At 34.4% G+C, this 21,819-nt stretch overlaps 1 protein-coding gene across 1 annotated transcript; it reads left to right on the plus strand.

Moving 5' to 3' along the window:
* The first annotated feature begins 3,585 nt into the window (after nucleotides 1-3,585).
* LOC131630169 (putative FBD-associated F-box protein At5g44940) lies at nucleotides 3,586-5,152 on the plus strand. The gene is made up of 2 exons (XM_058900963.1): nucleotides 3,586-4,411; nucleotides 4,548-5,152. The coding sequence occupies exons 1-2, from the start codon at nucleotides 3,695-3,697 to the stop codon at nucleotides 5,001-5,003; spliced, it is 1,173 nt and encodes a 390-aa protein (XP_058756946.1). The 5' UTR covers nucleotides 3,586-3,694; the 3' UTR covers nucleotides 5,004-5,152.
* The last annotated feature ends 16,667 nt before the right edge of the window (nucleotides 5,153-21,819 follow it).

Here is a 21,819-nt window from a genome sequence, read left to right on the forward strand (position 1 = left end):
ATAAATATTTTTATAAACGGAAAAAAATCGACGATTGACGGTTGATACATTTATTTTTATAAACGGGAATAAGTTATAAATATTTTTATAAACGGGAAAAAGTCTATCATTGATACAATTATTTTTATAAACGAGAATAATTTATAAATATTTTTATAAACTGCAAAAAGTCTATTGTTGATATAATTATTTTTATAAACGGGAAAAAGTTACAAATATTTTTATAATTACAAAAAAGGTCAACTATTGATAAAATTATTTTTATAAACGGAAATAAGTTACAAATATTTTTATAAATGGACACACTGTTTCTAAAACCTTGCATCCGCCCTACAAAACCATGGGTGCGGGACGTGGAAGATATATAATCGTGTCTCTATGTGAAGTGTACTACATCATATACTCATATATTCTTTAACATAATTTCTATCTATATCCTTGACAACAATTACAATCTGATAAATTAAATTAATATTTATATGATAATCATCATTTAAGATTTCTTTCTCTTAATTTATATATTTTTTATATACATTTTTAACCATAACTATATAATATTTATATTGACTTTGCGTGACCCGTGCGAACGCACGGGTCCTTTACTAGTATATATCAAAAAGCATCAACTTCCCACTTGTTCTCGATCATATGCGACGCTGCATCACTACAAAATAAATGTGCTATTTAGCGGGGGTTATATTTAAATTTTGAGGGGGTTTTTGACCTCCGCAACTCACTTGCGACAGTTTTATAAAATACTACAGATACGTGTGCCGTAGTTTATTTGCAGAGGTTTTGCGTAAACGCTGGTATTTTTTGCGGAGGTTAATTTGAGTGTGTTTAAACTTCCGTTACAGAAATTGATTTTGCGGAGGTTTTTAACCCCATCCAAATTTATGTATTGCTATTAGCTAAATTTTCTTAATTTTTCAAGTATCAGTTTTTCTAACTAATATGAAATAAAATTCTTCCAAGACAAACACTCGTATTTATTCTTATATATCACACTTTTAAATGGAATTTTTAACAATAAAAAATTGAATATAACGTAAAATATTAAAATTTAACTTAAGGAGAACTTTGGAAATTTAAAACTGTTAGAAGTGTGGTTAGACCTAACTCAACCCTACAAAACCGGCTTGTAGGGTGAGGATTGCCCCCACTTATAAGGACATGTTCAGGCCGTATATTGTCCGATGTGGGACTCCCCCCTCACGCCCAGGACTAGACAACTAGAGCGTGGAAATAAATGGTGGGTGGCCCGATAGCAGAAACCATAGAAGGTGGCCCACCGGATCTTAAACGAGGCTCTGATACCATGTTAAGAAGTGTGGTTAGGCCTAACTCAACCCTACAAAAACGGCTTGTAGGGTGAGGATTGCCCCCACTTATAAGGACATGTTCAGGCCATATATTGTCCGATGTGGGACTCTTAACAGATACCAAGATAACAAAATGTTGTAAAACCACTACCCATTTGTACAAAACAACATAGCAGCAATGGAAAATCAGTTACACAAAATGAGAAGATTGATAATTTCATTTTGCAGCCGAACTTGGTACTAAATATCAGCCTCTGATAGTTGAAAAGTAGCATCTTGGCTAAAGAACTCATAATCCCCTGTATAAATTAACTAGAATCTCCTCAACTGGAAGACAGTTGACTTTTATAGAATGTATGTACCATTTTGTTAATTCACTAATCCCCTGTATACTTCAAAAGTAAGAAAATGAATTTCATGACCGTTAGCTCCCAATATTAATTTTTCCTTAAACACTAAAATACATGGCCATTAATTATCAGTATTTGGAAAGAGAACATAACAGATCAATATATACGAGTTAGGAGTATAGAAATTTGTATTTGAAAAATAGAAAATACTCACATAATATAGTAATAGACCTGTAGATACTCTTGATTCCCCAATTATCATAAAAAGCATTCATGATCAAATATAATTAAACAAGTGTTGATGCAGGGTGCTAGACCTATCTCATTAAATGAGAGAAAAATAGTAAAAATAAGTAAGAAAAAAGAAACATGAAACTAGAGACAAAAACAAGTGTTGTCGTCCCGCACACACTATTGCAACAGCTTTACCACTGCTTAAGGTATCTTTCGCCATCTTGTGAGCAGAGGTCTAGAACTACAATAGATTCCTATCTTCCATGCGACTTTCAAATCTGCAACTCAATATGTAAAAATGTTAGATGAAATTCATATACTAAGATCCAAAGCAACCATGTCTAGACCACCAAAAAATATTGATGATAATGACAAATTAAGAAGCAAAATAGCAAATAAGGCTCGTGATTAGTAAACTCCAAAATGGCCAATTAGTAATGTTAATTCTTTTACTCAAAAAAGATCTTGAAATAGTTAAAATGAAAATAAAATAAAACAAGATTTCATCTACTCTCACGGTTTTTCAAAAAGATCCCCCCAGTCTCAAAATCCAAAACAACAAATATTGATGTCAAAAGCCTCAAAAAGCATTGAAAGTTAAGTTAAGTCTGATTTACTTTTGTTAGAGACCATTAGGTGCTTGACATCCTAATATCTTCTATGATAAAAGTTTACTTCTTAGGTTGAATCTCCAAAGTAAGATGGGCTATATTATTCGCAAATCAACAGTCTATATATTATGGGATATATTATCTTCAACCAAACACTCACTTAATTGTCTTAAAATGAAAAATTAAGATGAAATTTAAAAAGAATTACCTGGGAACACCATCCAATGACACCAATATGCACGATCCCTTGATAGCATCCGACAACAAATGAAACAATTCCCTTCAACCTTTCACAATGTACGACAATAAATCAACCAAAAATAATATAAATTTTTTGGTTAATTCCTAAAACAAATTAATACATTTTAAGAGACCAAAACCTCAATGTATTTGTAAGGTAACCCTCTCTCCTACTTAAGGATAGATTTCTCAAAACCAAGAAACTATGGCAGACTAAGGTGCAGCGTGGTTGTCGGAACTGTTAGGTAAACAATGAGTGAGTTTGAGTCAATCTAGAGTAGCATTTAGGCTATCCATATCTAATTTATTTTGTTCTTGGTGTCATTTTCACACCTCAAGTTATCTATACTCTTTTCCTGAGCTTGAACATAAAAATACTTCACACAATCATGAAAAATTACGCATCATTTTCACACCTCAAGTTATCTATATTCTTGTTGCACCGAAAATAATTGAAACGTTGTGGAGTAAAAAAATCGAGGAAAATAGATTAATTTGAGGAAAAGAGATGAAGAAGTTTTCATTAAAGCGGATGGGTTCGAAGTGAGAACGAGAAGAAAAGCCATGTGACAAGTTGAAATCTGAGGAGGAACATAATAGATGTCACATTCTTTCAAAATAAAAGTAAATAAGTGAATAGTGAAATTTGAGTGGACACCAAAATGGAAAAGGCGGAAAACCTACCGAAAAAGCTGGATAATATTTTTTATTTTCCGGTTTTTTATTAAAACCCTTCAGCTTATTGCTTTTATTAGCTCTCATACCAAATTTTTAACTTAATAAGAGGGGTGTTTTAAATCCTCCGGTTGTAGAAAAAGTGAAGCTAATGAAACAAGTCGTAGCCCAAACCCTAACTCCAACAGAAAACCCTATATTGTTGCAGATATGCTGATAATCCTCTCCCCTTCTTTGCTTGCAACATTCACAATTACAGATAATGTCTTCTGGCCGTTCAATTCCTACTGAGGATAGAATTAGCGACTTGCCGGAGTCAATTCTCTGCCACATTCTCTCCTTCCTTCCAACCAAAGCCGCTGCAACCACAATGATTCTCTCAAAGAGATGGAAACCGGTATGGCTCTCTGTCGTTATTCTTAACTTCGATGACAAAGAATTCAATGACTTTGAGACATTTCACAAGTTTGTTTATTCAACCATGTTCTCTTTGCGAGACAAAAAGACTTCGATCCAATCGTTTACCTTGAAATTATGCTTCTATTCTCGCTTCAAACCAAGAGAATTGAATAGAATTTTTAAATTTGTGGTGCAACGAGGAGTCAAGAATCTTAACTTCGACTTGTCTGGTAAACCGCTTTGTATCAAATTACCTCCTTGCATTCTCAGTTGTAAGACACTTCAGGTTCTTAGATTGGAAAACGTAAAATTGTGGGATTTTGACCAAGTGAATTTTCCTTGTCTCAAAACTATTCATTTGAATAACGTTGATTTGACATCTCCTAAATATTTTGCAAAGTTTCTATATGGCTGCCCTATTTTAGAAGATTTGAACGCAAAATCACGTACCTTCCAGAAATCAATCGATCCCATGGAAAACTTGAATGCTTTACCTAATTTGGTCAAAGTAAAGATTTGTTATAATACGGATATTCCGATGTCTTTGGTTTGTAAGACGAGAATTTTGCATATAGAACAGGTATGAATGTTATCCTACTGAATATTCACTATTTGCATTGAATATACATTAATTAATTAATTGTTTAATCTATATGCTCATAATCTATCAAATAGAGTATACATTTCTAACGTTCGATTGTGTGCAACTCACGCAGATATGGGGCATGACTTGGAAACCACTTCCCATGTTTCACAATTTGACTCACATGGAACTTACTTTTTTGATTAGCTTACTAAAGAGGGAGTGCAGGTCGTTGATAGAAATACTCCCACATTTTCCCAATCTTCAACATTTTAACATTAAGTTAAATTTTATGAATATAAGGGGTGCAACATATATTTGTTCTGAATGTTCGAAGGTTGTTCCACCCAATCCCACTGTTGCTCCAGAATGTCTCTCCTCACAGCTAAAAACACTTAGCATTAAATGTTCCACAGACACAAAAAACATCAACAATTGTGAGTTCCAATTTGTAAAATATATTATGCAACATTCAAAAGTACTAGAGACTGTGAGAGTCAAAAGTACCCGCCTTAAAACGAACCAAATGTTTATGAAGTTATCTTCATGCACAAGGAGCTCTCCAACATGTAAACTTTTATTTGGTTGATGATGATAATTATGTCGTGGTTTTCTTTTGGAAGAATGAGTAGTGGTTTTTCATGAAAGAAATTTTCGGGAGTAATATCATATACTTTCTCTTAGTGTAAAGAGAGAGATGAATCCATGTAATCAAAGTTCTACCTTTTGTTTATTTTATTGTTTGGTGTAGTCCGGTTGTTGATCCTACGAATACTGGAGAAATCTATAACTATGATGCATTTTGATTGTTAGTTGATTGCTAGAAATTTGAAATGTTTGATTTTTTGCTTGGGTTAGAGGTGTGTTTTGGTGTATGAATATTTAATGTACCAATTAAATTTTATTTTTAAGGTAAGCCATGAACTGTTTCTTGGTGTTTAGGTAAGATGAAGTATAACATTTTTTTTTTTTAGTAAACAAGAGATATATTGATAGGAGAACTAAGGGTTCTCAATCCTGTTTACAAAAGAGCGGCACTAGACCGGAACACAAGAAGAAAGGCCGAAAGAAAAAAACGAAGAAATTAACACCAAATTAAAATTATGACAAGAACCGCAATGGTTCCTTAACAAAATCATAATAAGAATAATTGGCGTGGGTAATTTCTCCACAAAAAGACCACCTCCAAACCAAGCATTTAATGCTCCAAACCAAGTCATCTAAATTCCAATCCTCCGACCTAAAACACATCCCATTTCGGCTCAACCAAATGGACCAAGTCGTGGCCAACCAAATGACATCTAATTTCTTTACACCTACTTTTTTTGATTTACAAAAAGAGTGCCAATCCATAAAATTTGACAAGCTCTCTTCCTCCCCCAAACCATGTTTTCCTATCCAAAAAGCTATATCCCTCCAAATACGCTTTACACAAGGGCAAGCAAAAAAAGAATGATCCCGGTTTTCCGGAACAATACGACAAAAGGAGCAAAGTAAATCATCGGGAAGGATAGGAATACCTCGAATAACCAAGAGATCTTTTGTTGGAAGTCTATTAGCTAGGATCCTCCACCCAAAAGCCTTAATCTTAAAAGGAACATCCGCTTTCCACACCAAAGATTTAGCCTCATAATATCTTCCACACGGGCCAAGAGGAGTCCGGTGCATAGCATAAGCTTCATAACAAGATGCTACCGAAAAGGAATCAACCCCTATACGGTCCCACGCCACCTCATCCTTAAACGCGCCCAACCCTCCAAACGCCTCCAACAAAGTGCACAAGGATCCCCATTCGGTCAAGACACGAGGAGAGTACATCCGGTTTTCCGGAATACCACATTTCCCCCATAACCACTTATCGTCCACCCAACCTCCCATCGCCGCCACCGAAACTCCCTTCAAGCAAGAAGCCTCAAAAAGATTTGGAAATTCTTCCTTCAAAACCAATCCGCCTAACCACCTCGCTTCCCAAAAGGGAGTGTTAAACCCATTATGAACAAAGAACCTGCAAAAAGAAACAAACGGGTCAAAAAAAGAGTTTGCTCCCAACTTCATGATGTCTTTCCACCACACGGACTCCCCGCTCTTACTCCTCGGGGAGATAACTCCACCCATAACCTTCACCCCTAAATCACCATATCGCGCCTTAAGAATATTAAGACACAAAGAATCCTCCCCTTTAAGAATTTTCCACCTCCATTTACTTAAAAGAGCCAAATTAAAGTCCGCCACATTTTTTACTCCAATTCCTCCTTTCTCGAACGGTTGAGTTACCTCCCTCCAACTAATCCAATGTATGCACCTCCTACCTTCTCTTCCACCCCATAAAAAAGAGCTTTGAATCCGTGTGACCTCCTTTACTACCTTGCGAGGCATTTTATAAAAAGACATAGTGAACACGGTTAAAGAACTCAAAATAGATTTCAACAAAGTTATTCTACCACCAATGTTAAGGAACCGATTTTTCCACCCCGCCAACCGGTGCTTCAACTTGGAAATAAGCGGACCCCAAGTTTCATATTTCCTTGGGTTGAAGCCAACCGGAATCCCAAGGAAAAGGAAGTTGCTCTCTTCGATCTTGCAAGAAAGAACATAGGAAGCGGCTTCCAAGAATCCTTCATTGACATTTATCCCAATCAACTTACTTTTGTGGTAATTAATTCCCAAACCCGAAACCAACTCAAAGGCTTTTAGAACCGCTCTTATGGCCCACACATGTTTCCATGTACCTTTCCCCACCAAAAGAGTGTCATCCGCAAATTGGAGAACGTCCACGTCACACTTCCGATGAATTGAAAAGCTTTCAAAATCCCCCACTTCAATAGATTTCCTAATCAACCCCGTTAAAGCTTCCGCTACTATCACATAAAGAAACGGCGATGAAGTATAACATAATTTGTCAGATTACAAAAATTGATATGTTTTTGAAATTGGTGGTTTGTAAATTCTTTCAAGTTTTTTTTGTCAGATGAATGCTACTTACTCAATTGTCTGGTAGAATGAAATTGATAAGGGATAAAAGATGCTGTTTGTGAATTTTAAGTTAAGCTTGGAGGCATATGCTATTATGATGATTTTGTGTGTTGTATGGCTCACTAGGATTCAACTTTAATATTTTGTGTGTTATATGGATCACTCCGTTATAGGTGTGGACAGCTCTGTTGTTGAGTGCAAACTTGTAATCTGCATATCATAGGTTCTATATGTCAGCATTTTATTACTGAACTCTTGAATCACTTATATGCATTGGCTTTTAGCACGAGGAGTGTTCAAAATTCATTTGTTACTTTATGTAGTTTTTTTCCGTTAGAATTAAAGGTTAACGCTTCAACTGCTACAAAGTCGTTCAATTTTCGGTGAATAACTTCATTATGAATGGAACATCTATTATTGATATCTATAACTGAAAGCAACATCTATACATTCAAAACAACAGTACTCTTTCAGGTTCGCTGCATCTCGCATACACGATTCTGTTGCACACGGAGGCCGCACATCGAAATTTGTTCCAGGTGGAGGTCTTGGTTGTGGGTTTATCGCACCCACAATTCTGTGGCAGAACCTCATGTTTTAATTTGTTCAAAACTGTATTGGATGTGCTGCCAATTGATAGCAGAGACCATCTCATCCAAGTTTGTTCACTCTTCCATAGCAATGTCCAAGTTTGTTCGACGAATGAAAGTCGTTGGTTACATTTGCAAGCATTATAAAAAATTAAATCAAAAGAATAAAACAGAATAAGAGTGATGGATATATACCATGCTTCAGATTTCAACTACGATAAACAAGTGATAAAGGTTCTTAAAAAATATCAATGACTAGAGCTTAGTATGAAGAAGAAGTGATGAGAAGTAAGGTTTAGGATCTGAAACAAGAAGCTGATAAATCCAAAGCTTAGTCTGAAGAAATATAGGGGAAACTAGAGCTTTTATCGAAACAAGCTGAAGAAAGAAAAGCTGCAGATAAAAGGTAGACTGGTAGAGTCTACGTTTCATATTCCAGTGGTAAGATCATATTGACAGTATTTTATTCTTAAGATTCTTCAATCTATAACTTGCACATGTTTGTGGCTTGAGAAGCATCATGCTTAGTTATTCCACTGATGAGCTGATTGGAACCTAACAACCTCAACGGCAACGTGAACAGCAGGAAGAAAAGGCTTATTGATCTTACTTTTGTTGCAGCCATGTGTGTTGGAATCGCATGAAAGCATAAGAAAACCAAGCAAGAAAGTGAAGGATCTGCCACAACTAACACTTCTCCTCCAAAGAAAACATACAAAGAGAAGAGAAAGTAAATTATCAATGATAAATTTGCGCCAATGTTACGATAAAGAGTTACAAAAAGGGGCGTCAGCGAATCAACAAGGACATTAATCTAAGGCATAGATTTATCTACTACTCATGCTGTAACAAGTTTGGCAAAGAGGTTTAATGACGAAAATTAACAAAGTTTAATCTACACTTGTGCAACAATTCTTAATGTGACTCTTGGACTTTATGTTTCCTACAAGAATCATCCTCGCTTAGACCATAGGCAACAACATGTTACATGACAACATTCTTGGCATTATTGGCATTCTTGGCATTGTATCTAATATTAAAACATGTATTATTTACTTTTTACTCATTTTTCTGTTGCGAGATGTATTATTTTCTTGGCATTATTTACCTTTTACTCATTTTTAACCTCAAATTAATAAAAAATATCAATACAACTTAGGAATAGTTTTGTCAAATTGTTCTAATTTATCCAATCACTAAAAAAATTAAAAAATAAGAAGGATCAAAATGAACAAAATCAAATCTTTTAGTATTCATTCATTAGAGATTACATGAGATTGAAATTATATTCAAAAGTCAGTGGATACACAAACTACACAAACTGTACAAAATTTTCTAAACTATGAAATCAATTTCAATCTGTACAAAATCATTCCAAAATAAAGCAATAAGATTCAATTCTAAAACCTAATTCTTACCTATAAGTACCTAAAAAATTTTACACATAGGGGACACCAATTGCACCAAGTATTCATTCTCTCACACTGAATCACAAACCAATTCTCACATTGAGAAAAAATTCCACACAAACACTCATTCATTCATTCACGACCTCATAACCAAGACCCTCCACGACTCCACCTGCAACAAACTTCGATGTACGACCTCCGTGTGCAACAGGATTGTGTATGCGAGATGCAGCAAACCTGAAAGAGAGATGAATGTACCGTGAATCAAAGATTTAGCGTGCCAAGTTGTTGTGTCTTAGCGTGCCAATCCAATTCCCTCACATCTATTCATTCTACCCATTCTTGAGACAACACATAAAACGAGAAATATTGGTGAAAATCAAAAGCATTGAAATGAAGATGAACCAGAAAGGGACTTGCAGAGTTAAATCTGTCAAAGAAGGACATAATGACAACAAGATTGGCTCAAACATTGAGAAGAGCCTGTGGCTTGAACAGAACTCAAATTACGATGTAGATAAATCTATTCACAAACTAAGAAAAAAGTTATGAATTTCGATTATAGACTACCAACAGTGAGCAAATTGTAATGAACTCAATTAGAAGTATTGCAATGAAAAGTACTGTTGTATTGACTTCCTATGGCATGTAAGTAGCAACTGAAAAACATAGCGCATAACATGATGACTTTGTGAATGGAAAGTTTCCATTCACAAATCATCATTTTTTTCAACCATGAGGGCGAGGCCACAAGTCTGCTAATATATTTTTTTTGTGTTCTTCAAATTTCATTAAAAAAACACATTTTATTATATGGTTTGTCCACTCTTTCATAACAATGTCCAAGCTTATTCCATGAATGAAAATTGTTGATTGCATTTGCAAGCTTAATAAAAAATTAAATAAAAAAATAAAGTGGCTAACCAATAAAACTCTAAAAATTTATTTCATCTCATTATGTACATTACATAGGATTCTATACTAGAAAAAAAACAACAAACCAATCCCGTAGGCTACCATGCTAGTGCTAAATAGATAGGTAATAGACATTGATAACAAGGATACCGTAGTGACACATATCCGCATTTCGCAGACAAAAACTCCCTCCTATGCAAAACCAATCCGAATTATGCCATTATAACTCGACCTACAATCTTTGTTCTTTTTCACCTCTTTTTCATTCTAGCGCAATCACATTAAGCCCGTTATCCGTACACATTCATAGTAAGGGAACCGGTTAGCGACTATGATCCTTTTCATTAGCACAGGGTTCTGGTTACAAAAGTGGCACACCCCTTTTTATAACCCATCGTAATTGTGGGGGATCAGACCGTAATCCGCCCTACCGAGTCCAATACCAGAGACCAATGGACCAACTAACAATGGGCGTTACTTTTTTTTTTAGAATCAACAACCGTTGGGCTAAATGACCGGGTGAGGGTCACCTAACTTAGAAGGTGTATTCCCTTTTTTTTTTCAATTTAATCGAACATTCATTCGTTATTTTTCAGGATCATTCACTTATATTCATCGGCCGCCAAACGTAGACGTGCTTAAGATGGTGCCGACTGCTAGTATAAACTACTTAAGAGGCTACTTCAAAACTTAGAACTCGAGGTCTCGGCATAATGGTTATTCAAATCGGACACACATACTTAGGGAATTTAGGGTGTTAGGACGGTACCGATATTATCAAAACTTTCCTAAGTCTACTTAACATAGCTTAGACGGCAATGGTGATATGGGCAAGTCTTCTTCTTCTTCTTGGATGGTTGGCATGATAGATAATCTAGACGTCTTGGTTTGAAAGTTTTGACGGCGAATATAAGATTGTGTTGTCGACACCCTTTTGGACTCTATAGCCCTCTTATTTGCAAGCTTAGCCTCCAATACTCTTTTGTTCTTCATTAAATTCTTCATTGCCGTATTCAAGAGTATAATTTCGTTACTTGTGTATCTTATATTTTCACCCTTGTTTTTGTAATCATTGCTTTTCGTTGGTTGTGATATTGATGACAATGTTGCTTTTGATGGATCTTCTTCGGCAGTAGACATGATGGAGAATTTAGGTGAGACGGGCAAGTCGTCTTCTTCTTCTTCTTGGATGGTAGGCATGATGGATAATCTAGACGGCGAGGTTTGAAATTTTTGACGACGAAGATAACATTTTGTTATCGATACACGTTTGGACTCTATAACCCTCTTCTTTGCAAGCTTAGCCTCCAACACCAATTTGTTCTTCATTAAATTCTTCATTGCCATATTCAAGAGTATAATGTCGTTACTTGTGTATCTTATATTTTCACCCTTGTTTTTGTAATCATGGTTTTTCTTTGGTTTTGAATTTGATGACAATGTTACTTTGGATGGATCTTCTTCGACGGTAGACATGACGGAGAATTTAGGTGAGACGGGCAAGTCGCCGTCTTCTTCTTCTTGGATGGTAGGCATGATGGATAATCTAGATGGAAAGGTTTGAAATTTTTGACGACGAAGATAACATTGTGTTGTCGATACACGTTTGGACTCTATAACCCTCTTATTTGCAAGCTTAGCCTCCAACACTCTTTTGTTCTTCATTAAGTTCTTCATTGCCGTATTCAAGAGTATAATATCGTTACTTGTGTATCTTATATTTTCACTGTTGTTTTTGTAATCATGATTTTTCTTTAGTTTTGATATTGATGACAGCGTTGCTTCGGATGGATTCATGTTACTCTATACAAATAGTAACTAGATGATTTAGGCTTTTTCTTGTGATATTTTATATGAAATTGAGGTTGATGAATGAATTATAACTTTGTGGTTATCCATTAAATAGGTAGAATAGTTACATAAAAGCTATAATTTTTATAAGGAAAGTTTGTTCGAAAAAATTTGTTGCACTCTTTTTATAGGAATAATTTGTTACACTTTTAAAAATTATTTTATTATTTAGTCTTTTTGTAACGCTCCTTATTAAAATTGTTATTGAATTTCTAATATTTAATCTAGATTGAAGAGATAGATAAAGGTGGCTACTACTTTATAGGAGTAGTTTGTTAGACTTTGAAAATTAAGATTATAATAATTTGTTTTTTTTAATTAAAATACTTGAGTTAATATTAATAGCTCTAGTATGTTTCATTTTTTTTTTTTAAATAAGTATATAGAATTTGTTTGTTTCAAATTTTTATAAATAATTTGTATGGTGTTGTATATTTTTATATTTAAAAAGTTTATAAATAATTATTAAATTTAAATTTAAATTATTATTTTAAATTTTTCAATATTTTCTATAATTTTTTATTTGGAGATTACAATTTTAAAAAATTAATCAAATTTTTAAAATTTTTAAAATAGGTTTTCATAAAAAAATTAATATCGGGTTACAATATTTATAAGCAAAGTAAGATTTTGAACATGTTTTAATCGTCAAAATTAATCTTTTCACTTATAAAAAATAAATTTTAATTTTTTTTAATATTTTATCAAATGCTTTCATAAAATAATTTTAGAATACAAAAGTTAGTTATTTTAAAGTTAAAAGAAACCGATATATACTTTTATTATTATTTTAATGATTTTTAAAGATAATATTCTTTTAAAGATAATGTTAATCATATCAAATTTTATGAATTTTCTTTTAATATTTAAAAAAGGAATGATTTATATAAAAGGTAAATTTTATTTTGGAAGGTAAAATGAATTTATCTATCATTAATTAATAAATTAAATGATAATATTGTAGATCCATTATAACAAGAGAACTATGTAGAATGATTAGTTGGTATTGAGCATTCTTTCAAAGATGGAGAGTGAATTATAGGAGGTGATTTCAATACTATTAAAAACAGTAAGGAGAAGAAAGGGAGGTCGGTGGTTGTTAAACATAATGAAGTGGATTTGTTTGCGGAATTCATTAACAAAAGTGAATTGGTGGATATTCCGTGCAAACGGAACCGATTTTCTTGGTTCAGTGGAGATGGGAAGTCGGTGCGTAGAATCGATCGATTCCTCCTATCGGATAATGTGATTAATAGATTTGGGAGTTATGGACAGTTGATTGGAGATATGGACATTTCGGATCATTGTTCGGTTTGAATTATGACGGATAACATTAATTGGGGTCCTAAACCATTCAAATTTTAACAACGAATGGTTAACTTTCAATAGCTTTCTTCCTTTTAGGCTTTTAAAGGACAAGCTTAGGTCGTGGAATAAGGAAGTTTTTAGGTTGTTTGACTTGGAGGTGAAAGAGGGAGTTTTGGATATAAATTTGGCCGATGAGAGATTGGAGGGGGATTCCGATATTTGCTAATTGGGAATCTTGAATAGAGGAAGGAAGCGCCTGGTCGTATTTGGAGGAATTTGAGAATTAAAAAAACATGATCTTACAAAAGTCGAGATTGAGATGGATTAAAAAAGGAGATGCTAATACAGATTTCTTCCATAAGGTGATGAATGATAAAAGAAGAATTAATCACATAGGTCCCATTCTTTAGGCAGGACGTTTGCTTGACTCGGTGGAGGAGGTGAGAGACGCGGTTTACAATCATTTTGGGAGTAAATTTGTAGAAGTGGATCCAGAGAGGCCTTTTTTTGGAAGGTATTGTAGAAGTGGATGCAAAGAGGCGGTGTGGGGGAGACAAAAGTCTGTGTCCGGATGGTTACACTTTTCTTTTTATTAAGAATTGTTGGTCGTTCCTTAAAGAGGATTTTATTAATTTTCTAAATCACGTTTATTATGGAAAAGTAATATCAAAGGCTATTACCTCTTGTTTCTTAACTTTGATTCCGAAGACCAATAATCCGGTTAGTTTGGATGATTATAGACCTATTTTCTTGGTGAGTTGCATGTATAAAATGGTGGCTACAATTTTTGCGGGGAGATTAAAATGCGTTCTTGATTTGATTATTTCACCTTGTCAAAATGCTTTTGTGCCGAAAAGGAAATCTTTGGATGGTGTGTTAGTGGCGAATGAAGTGGTGGACTATGATAGAAAAGAAGGAAGAAATTGTTTGCTTTTTAAAGTGGATTTCGAGAAGGCTTGTGATAAAGTTAGTTGGAGGTATTCGCGGTATATGATGAAAAGGATGGGTTTTGGGGGAAGGTGGATGGGATGGATTAAGTAATTGGTTTTTAATAGTAAGATGTCGGTTCTTGTTAATGGTAGTCCTACCAAAGAATTCGAAGTGTTCTGAGGTTTTAGACAAGGTGACCCCTCTCACCTTTTCTTTATGTTTTAGAGGCGGAAGGTCTTTCGGGGTTAGTGAGGAAATCCATTGGAGTTGGGAGTTTGGGAAATTAGCCATAACGAATACGAAGGTTGTTATAGAAATTGTAACTTGAAGCAACCGAAAAACTCTTCTCCTCGGAGTACTTTCACACAACGTAATCCTTTCCCTCCTTCCAACATCTAAACCCCTCCACCCTCCCTTTAAAATCCGCCAACCTCTCCTCCTAACAAAATTCTTCCACCTCTATCTCGAAAATATCGAAATCTCCCCATATCCATTCTCCATGATTCCACCCTCCCATCACTACAACACGCTGGGGCTTTAAAAGCGCTTATTTTAGGCTTTTAAAGCGCTTAAAAGCGCTGTATAAGCTGGCGCTGGCGTAGGTAACAAAAGCGCTTCTGAAAGCGCTCTGGTAGACCCCCCCTATAAGAGCGTTTTTCTGGAAAAAGCGCTCTGGTAGGCCCCCCCTATAAGAACGCTTTCCTGGAAAAAACGCTCTGGTAGACCCCCCCTTTAAGAGCGCTTTTTCCAGCAAAGCGCTCTGATAGCCCCCTCTATGAGAGCGTTTTTTCTAGAAAAAACGCTTTGATAGCCTCCCCTATAAGAGCGCTTTTCCAAAAGCGCTTTCGTATGTTGCGTTTTTTTATTTATTTTTTATATGCTTTTTTATTAATCTTTGGCAGCGCTTTTACTAAGAAGCGCTTTAGTAGGTGGACCTTTAAGAGCGCTTTTTAAAAGCGCTGTCGTTGCTAAATGAGGTATTTTAATGTGCAGCCTGTAATTTAATCCTCCCAGTAGACCTGTTATATTTTCGACCTGTAATATGTTTTCAACCTGTAATATTTTCGACCTGTAATTTATTTTCGACGATATTATTTCAACCATCAGTAAGACATTATATATACTAATATAATACCATTATAATATCCAAAATTATATATATACATCATTACAACATCAATAATATTATAGTTCAAATCGACACAAATCCTACATGAAAAATTGCTTAATATAAAATTGACACAAATCCTCTTTGATTTCTTCCAACTTAAGTCTCGGGTACCCAGCAACACGGAATTCGTCAAGGTACTACAAAACAAAAACATAATATGAATGATATATTTAGTTAAATGTAATAAATTATATGAAATTATCTTAAGTTATAAATTCATACCGTGAGCGGAATCTCTAATTGATTCGCCTGAAGGATTTCTTTCATAAACCTCAAAACAAAGTATCCGCAATCGTAACTGTTTCGCTGTTGCAGACACTACATAGAAAAACAAATAAGATTCTATAGTTGTCTTGTTTTATCAAGTAGCATAAATATTATAAGCAAAATTGTGAAAAATAATGTACCTGCACTTGGATCCAAGTAATGTTGTTTGATTTAGTCTGGGATACCTGTGCGTCCCGTTGACTTCGGAACACTTGTATTGATCTAATTAACAAATATATAAAAGCATATGTTTAGATCAATCCCACAAATAAGTAAATATATAAATATACACGAATATATATTTAGAACGATCCCACTTACAAATCAACGATGTCCTTCATAGCCGGATAATTGGTCCATTCACCATTTACCGAATTCAGATAATACACGACTTCCCTTATAGGGTTGATAGCAAGCAGCAACCAGTGTGCTCTATAAATTAAAACAATAGGTTATATGAAAATTTTGCTATACACAAAAGAAACAGAGATTAGATGAACAAAGAATGAGAAACTAACCCTACTGGTCGGGTATTATACGCCCAAAGATGCAGACTTTCTGTATTGGTCGGGAACAGAACGGCATAATGCGTTTCTGTCAAAACGCAAAGGATACACGGAATGAATCAGAAGCAATAAAACGCAACATATTACTTTGGCGAGAGAGAACAATTAATTACCTGTATAGTAGAAAGCAACTTCTTGAATGAGATCAAACTTTCACTCTTCACAAGTAACCCCTATCTAGCAAAGATATTCCTAAAAAATATAAAATAAAAAAATTAATTGAAGAATATAAAAATTAGGTCATAATCCATAGCTTAAAAAAATCAGCATTGTATCATTATGTCAAATGCATTCAAATTCAAGTAAACTCACAAACTAACACAATTTTCAAACCAAAAATGAAACAAGATGCAAGAAGTCACATTGTACCATGAGAAATTGGGTTCAAAACAAGTTCTAAATCCCTAAACCAACATCCCGGACAGCCATGATATACGTATAAATTGGCTCTCAAAATTCACTTCAAACAAGTTCAAGATGAAAGAAAGTAAACTCAACCATAGCCAAAAGATCTATCGATCAACCAAAATCATGCATATTCAAATATCAAAGCTCAACGATGTCTTTAGAATCAAAATCAAATAATATCAATACAAAATATGACTTAATTCCACTTCAAAACATGAGATCAATTCCAACCACCTTTGAATCAATTAACTTAGAAACCGGGAAGCCACTACACCAACCTATTAACACATACTTAAGTTCACTTCAAACATGTCTTACACAACGAACTCGGGCAGCCATGAACATGAACCAAAACCAAAACTCAAAGAGAAGCACAATATCATTCAAACTGAACAATACACTCTAAAGACATTTAATCAAACATGTAATATGCTTCATTCTCAAATTGCAGTGCAACTGTGCAAGGTAAAGAAAAACAACATATGAAAATAAACTTAATATGAACTTGGAATATATCAAATTTCAACTTGGAATATAAACTACATATGAAAATAAACTACATATGAAAATAAACTTAATATGAATCCATTTGTTTTACTATAGAAATGCTATCAAATTTCTTTCAGGCATTTCATCAAACAAGTTGCAGGAAGAAAAATAACAAAAGAAAATGAAGCCTAAAACTCACCGGCGGTGAGGTTCTGGATGAAGACGGAGGAGAAAACGAGTGTAGACGGAGGGACGCCGACGGTGGTGGATGGCACCGATGGTGGTGGACGGAAGGGCGATGGAGAATGATGAAGATACAGTACGTGAGGGTTTTTCGCGTGCAGAGAACAGAAAACGAAAGAGAGAAAGTGAGAAACAGTAACCGGTGAGAAGCGTGTTTTTGGTTTTAATTTTTAGTAATAAAGGCTACTAAAGCGCTTCTGGAAAGCGCTCTCATAGCCTGGTCTATACCAGCGCTTTTGACTAAAAAGCGCTCTCATTAAACCCCCTTATAGGAGCGCTTTGAAAAGCGCTTTAATAGACAACCCTACCAGAGCGCTTTTGAAAAGCGCTCTCATACCCCCCTTACCAGAGCGCTTTTTAAAAGCGCTCTCCTACACCCCCCCTACCAGAGCGCTTTTTAAAAGCGCTCTCATACCCCCCTACTAGAGCACTTTTTTTGCATCATTTTCCCTTTGTTTATTAATTTTGTTTTTAGCGAACCCTACGAGAGCGCTTTTGCTAAAAGCGCTTTAGTAGCTGCGCTGCCACAACTTAAATTTGGCGTAGTGCATGGCCTTCACCGAGACAAACTTCAACCAAGAAATCTCATATAAATCCGGAAACAATTCTTTCAAAGTGAGATCAAACAACCACCTAGTTTCCCAAAAAGGGGTAGAAAAACCATTATGAATGGAAAGTATTTAAAAGTCACTTTAAAAGCTCCTCCTCCCCTGAACATTTTGGATGCTACATCTCCATACCGTGTATTCAAGACTTTAAATGACAAAGAATCGTGCCCTTGAATAATCCGCCATCTCCACTTGTTAAGAATAGCTAAATTGAATAAATACAAGTTTTTGACCCCTAACACCCATTTTTGTAAAGGTAAAGTGATGGTTAGTTGGCAAGTGAAAGTTAATTTTTTAAAATATTAATAAGTAATTTAATAATTAATAGAAATATTGGTGAATGGGGTAAATAGAAGGGAGTAAATGAATAGTTTTTTTATTAATTTAATATTTTTAGTTAATTAATTTATTATAGATTTTGGCGGGAAATTCGGTGGAACAAACTTTTAGGATTTTAAATTAGTATTAGTATTAGTATGAGTAAATGAATAGTTTTTTTCTTATTAATTTAATATTTTTAGTTAAATAATTTATTAAAGATTTTGGCGGAAAATTTGGTGGGAAGAACTTTTAGAATTAATTCTTTTAACACATAAGCATATAATTAAATGTGTTTCTCTCTCTTTCTTCTTCCACGTTCATCTCATTCCTAAGTTTTCAATTTCACGCTTCCGTTATTCATGCAAACTATGTCTTCCTTAAAATTACTTTGTAGCCACAATTTTTGGGTAAGATTGGTTTAGCTGAACCAAATTTTTTAAAAGTGTAAAGTCTCTTCACACTAGAACCATTTAGAATTGTAGTGCATACAATTCTCAGACCCATCCTAACTTTGTATTGAAATCCATCTTTTGTTGAAAAGAATAGGGCCACTTTTCTTTAAAATATCATAGGAACTTTTGGCAATAAGTAGGGTAGTGATATGGCCTTTTATATGCAAGATACATGGGAATGTTAGGAATAGGAAGTACTAAAAATGTGGGGTGGGACTTCAACGAAAATTTGTTGTGATTGTAGACAATAAATAGTAAAAATATTATAAAGATAGCCATTCAGTTATCAAAGTTGATAAGTAAAAATATCAACCTTTTGATCCATGAGTTGTCTAGTGCAAGCATGGCATTGTCTTGACTTGTATATTGAATAAAAGCAATTCTCTCCAATCTTCCCGTTATCGCATCTTTAACCATCTTAATTATTACCGTACGTGAAAATTAGTGTTAGCAAAATTTTTAAAAAAAACGTATGTAAGAACAAAACCAAAAGGGCATCGCTAGATGTTTATACCGATATCGTTATTCACCGTTTTTATATTAAAGAATAAATTGAGGTTAATTGACGATTGCAATTATTGTTGAGACGAACTATATCGCCAAAAACCGCGAAAATCTTTACGCGACCACGTTTGTTTTTAAAACCTTGATTGTTAGCATTATTTCTCACGCTAAATAAGATTAGAGTGCCTCAGTAAAGATGAAGCAAATCACTTTTAACGTGAAAATTAAAGGCACCTAAATTAAAATAGTATATTTGATTTGATATTATTTGTGTAAATAGTATCTAAACATTTTTAATCATGGATACTAAGGTAAGATATCCCTTAATTAATATTCTTATGAAAATGTTTATTTATACTTTATTATAAATTATAAAGCTGATCAAAACTAACTAAATTATTAGGTCATCATTTTTTTTTATGTTGGAGTGTATAAGGGATTGGAGTGTATCAAGTCATCATTTATTCTTTATTAGAAAGCAATCACATTATTTATGTTCCTACTATCCTAACAGAAAACAAATAACTGGAGTATGACATTATTTAAATAAACAAATTAGATCTACGTTAAAAGAAAATGTGAATGTTATCTACTGAAAAAGTTGTTTATACATGTTGTGATATAGTATTATTCAAAAAATAATAGTTTGCTGGTGATAAGATAAGGTTAATGTTGTTGATGTATTTGAGAAAAGAGGGACAATTAATATGGTGTCCGACATTTGCATTCAAGGTCTCTTCATTTTCTTTTAAATTTATTAAAGATGGCAAGGCTTTCAAAATCTCATCTTTTTTATCTTTTAATTTGCTGAGCTTGTGTTTCCATATTGTCTGGTAGAATGAAGTTGATAAGGGATAAATGATGCTGTTTGTGTTGTAGAGTGCGAACTAGTGATGTGTCCATTTAAGGAAACTTTTGATTCACAAAGTCATCATGTTTTTCAACCATGAGGGCGAGGCCACAACTCTGCTAATGTTTTCTTTTTTTGTGTGTTTTTCAAATTTCATTATAAAAAACACATTTTATTATATGGTTTGTCCACTCTTTCATAACAATGTCTAAGTTTATTCGATAAATGAAAGTTGTTGGTTGCATTTGCAAGCTTAATAAATAATTAAATAAAAAAATAAAGTGACTAACAAATAAAACTTTACAAATTTATTTCATCTCATTATGCACATTACATAGGATTCCATACTAGAAAAAAAACAACAAACCAAACTCTCCCGAGGCTGCCAGGCTAGTGCTAAATAGATAGGTAATAGATATTGATAACAAGGATACCGTAGTGACACATATCCGTATTTCGCAGACAAAAACTCCCTCCTATGCAAAACCAATCCGAATTATGCCATTATAACTCGACCTACACTCTTTGTTCTTTTTCACCTCTTTTTCATTCTATCGCAATCACATTAAGCCCGTTATCCGTACACATTCATAGTAAGGAAACCGGTTAGCGACTATGATCCTTTTCATTAGCACAGGGTTCTGGTTATAAAAGTGGCACACCCCTTTTTATAACCCATCGCAATTGTGGGGGATCGGACCGTAATCCGCCCTACCGAGTCCAATACCAGAGACCAATGGACCAACTAACAATGGGCGTTACTTTTTTTTTTTAGAATCAACAACCGTTGGGCTAAATGACCTGGTGAGGATCACCTAACTTAGAAGGTGTATTCCCTTTTTTTTTCAATTTAATCGAACATTCATTCGTTATTTTTCAGGATCATTCACTTATATTCATCGGCCTCCAAACGTAGACGTGCTTAAGATGGTGCCGACTGCTAGTATAAACTACTTAAGAGGCTACTTCAAAACTTAGAACTCGAGGTCTCGGCATAATGGTTATTCAAATCGGACACACATACTTAGGGAATTTAGGGTGTTAGGACGGGACCGATATTATCAAAACTTTCCTAAGTCTACTTAACATAGCTTAGACGACAATGGTGAGATGGGCAAGTCATCTTCTTCTTCTTGGATGGTTGGCATGATAGATAATCTAGACGTCTTGGTTTGAAAGTTTTGACGGCGAATATAAGATTGTGTTGTCGATACCCTTTTGGACTCTATAGCCCTCTTATTTGCAAGCTTAGCCTCCAACACTCTTTTGTTCTTCATTAAATTCTTCATTGTCGTATTCAAAAGTATAATTTCGTTACTTGTGTATCTTATATTTTCACTCTTGTGTATCTTAGATGGCATTGATGAGACGGATGAGTCTTCTTCTTGGATGGTTGGCATGATGGATAATCTAGATGGCTTGGTTTGAAAGATTTGACGACGAATATAAGATTGTGTTGTCGCTACCCGTTTGGACTCTATAGCCCTCTTATTTGCAAGCTTAGCCTCCAACACTCTTTTGTTCTTCATTAAATTCTTCATTGCCGTATT

The sequence above is a fragment of the Vicia villosa genome, unplaced genomic scaffold (genome assembly GCF_029867415.1).
Source record: "Vicia villosa cultivar HV-30 ecotype Madison, WI unplaced genomic scaffold, Vvil1.0 ctg.000655F_1_1, whole genome shotgun sequence".
NCBI classification, from domain to species: Eukaryota; Viridiplantae; Streptophyta; class Magnoliopsida; order Fabales; family Fabaceae; genus Vicia; species Vicia villosa.

What these genes read in the sequence shown, in the direction of transcription:
- LOC131630169 (XM_058900963.1), top strand. Translation starts at nt 3,695, where the DNA reads ATGTCTTCTGGCCGTTCAATTCCTACTGAGGATAGAATTAGCGACTTG. An exon ending in GAATTTTGCATATAGAACAG is followed by an intron (nt 4,412 to 4,547) that starts GTATGAATGTTA and finishes CAACTCACGCAG; the next exon opens with ATATGGGGCATGACTTGGAA.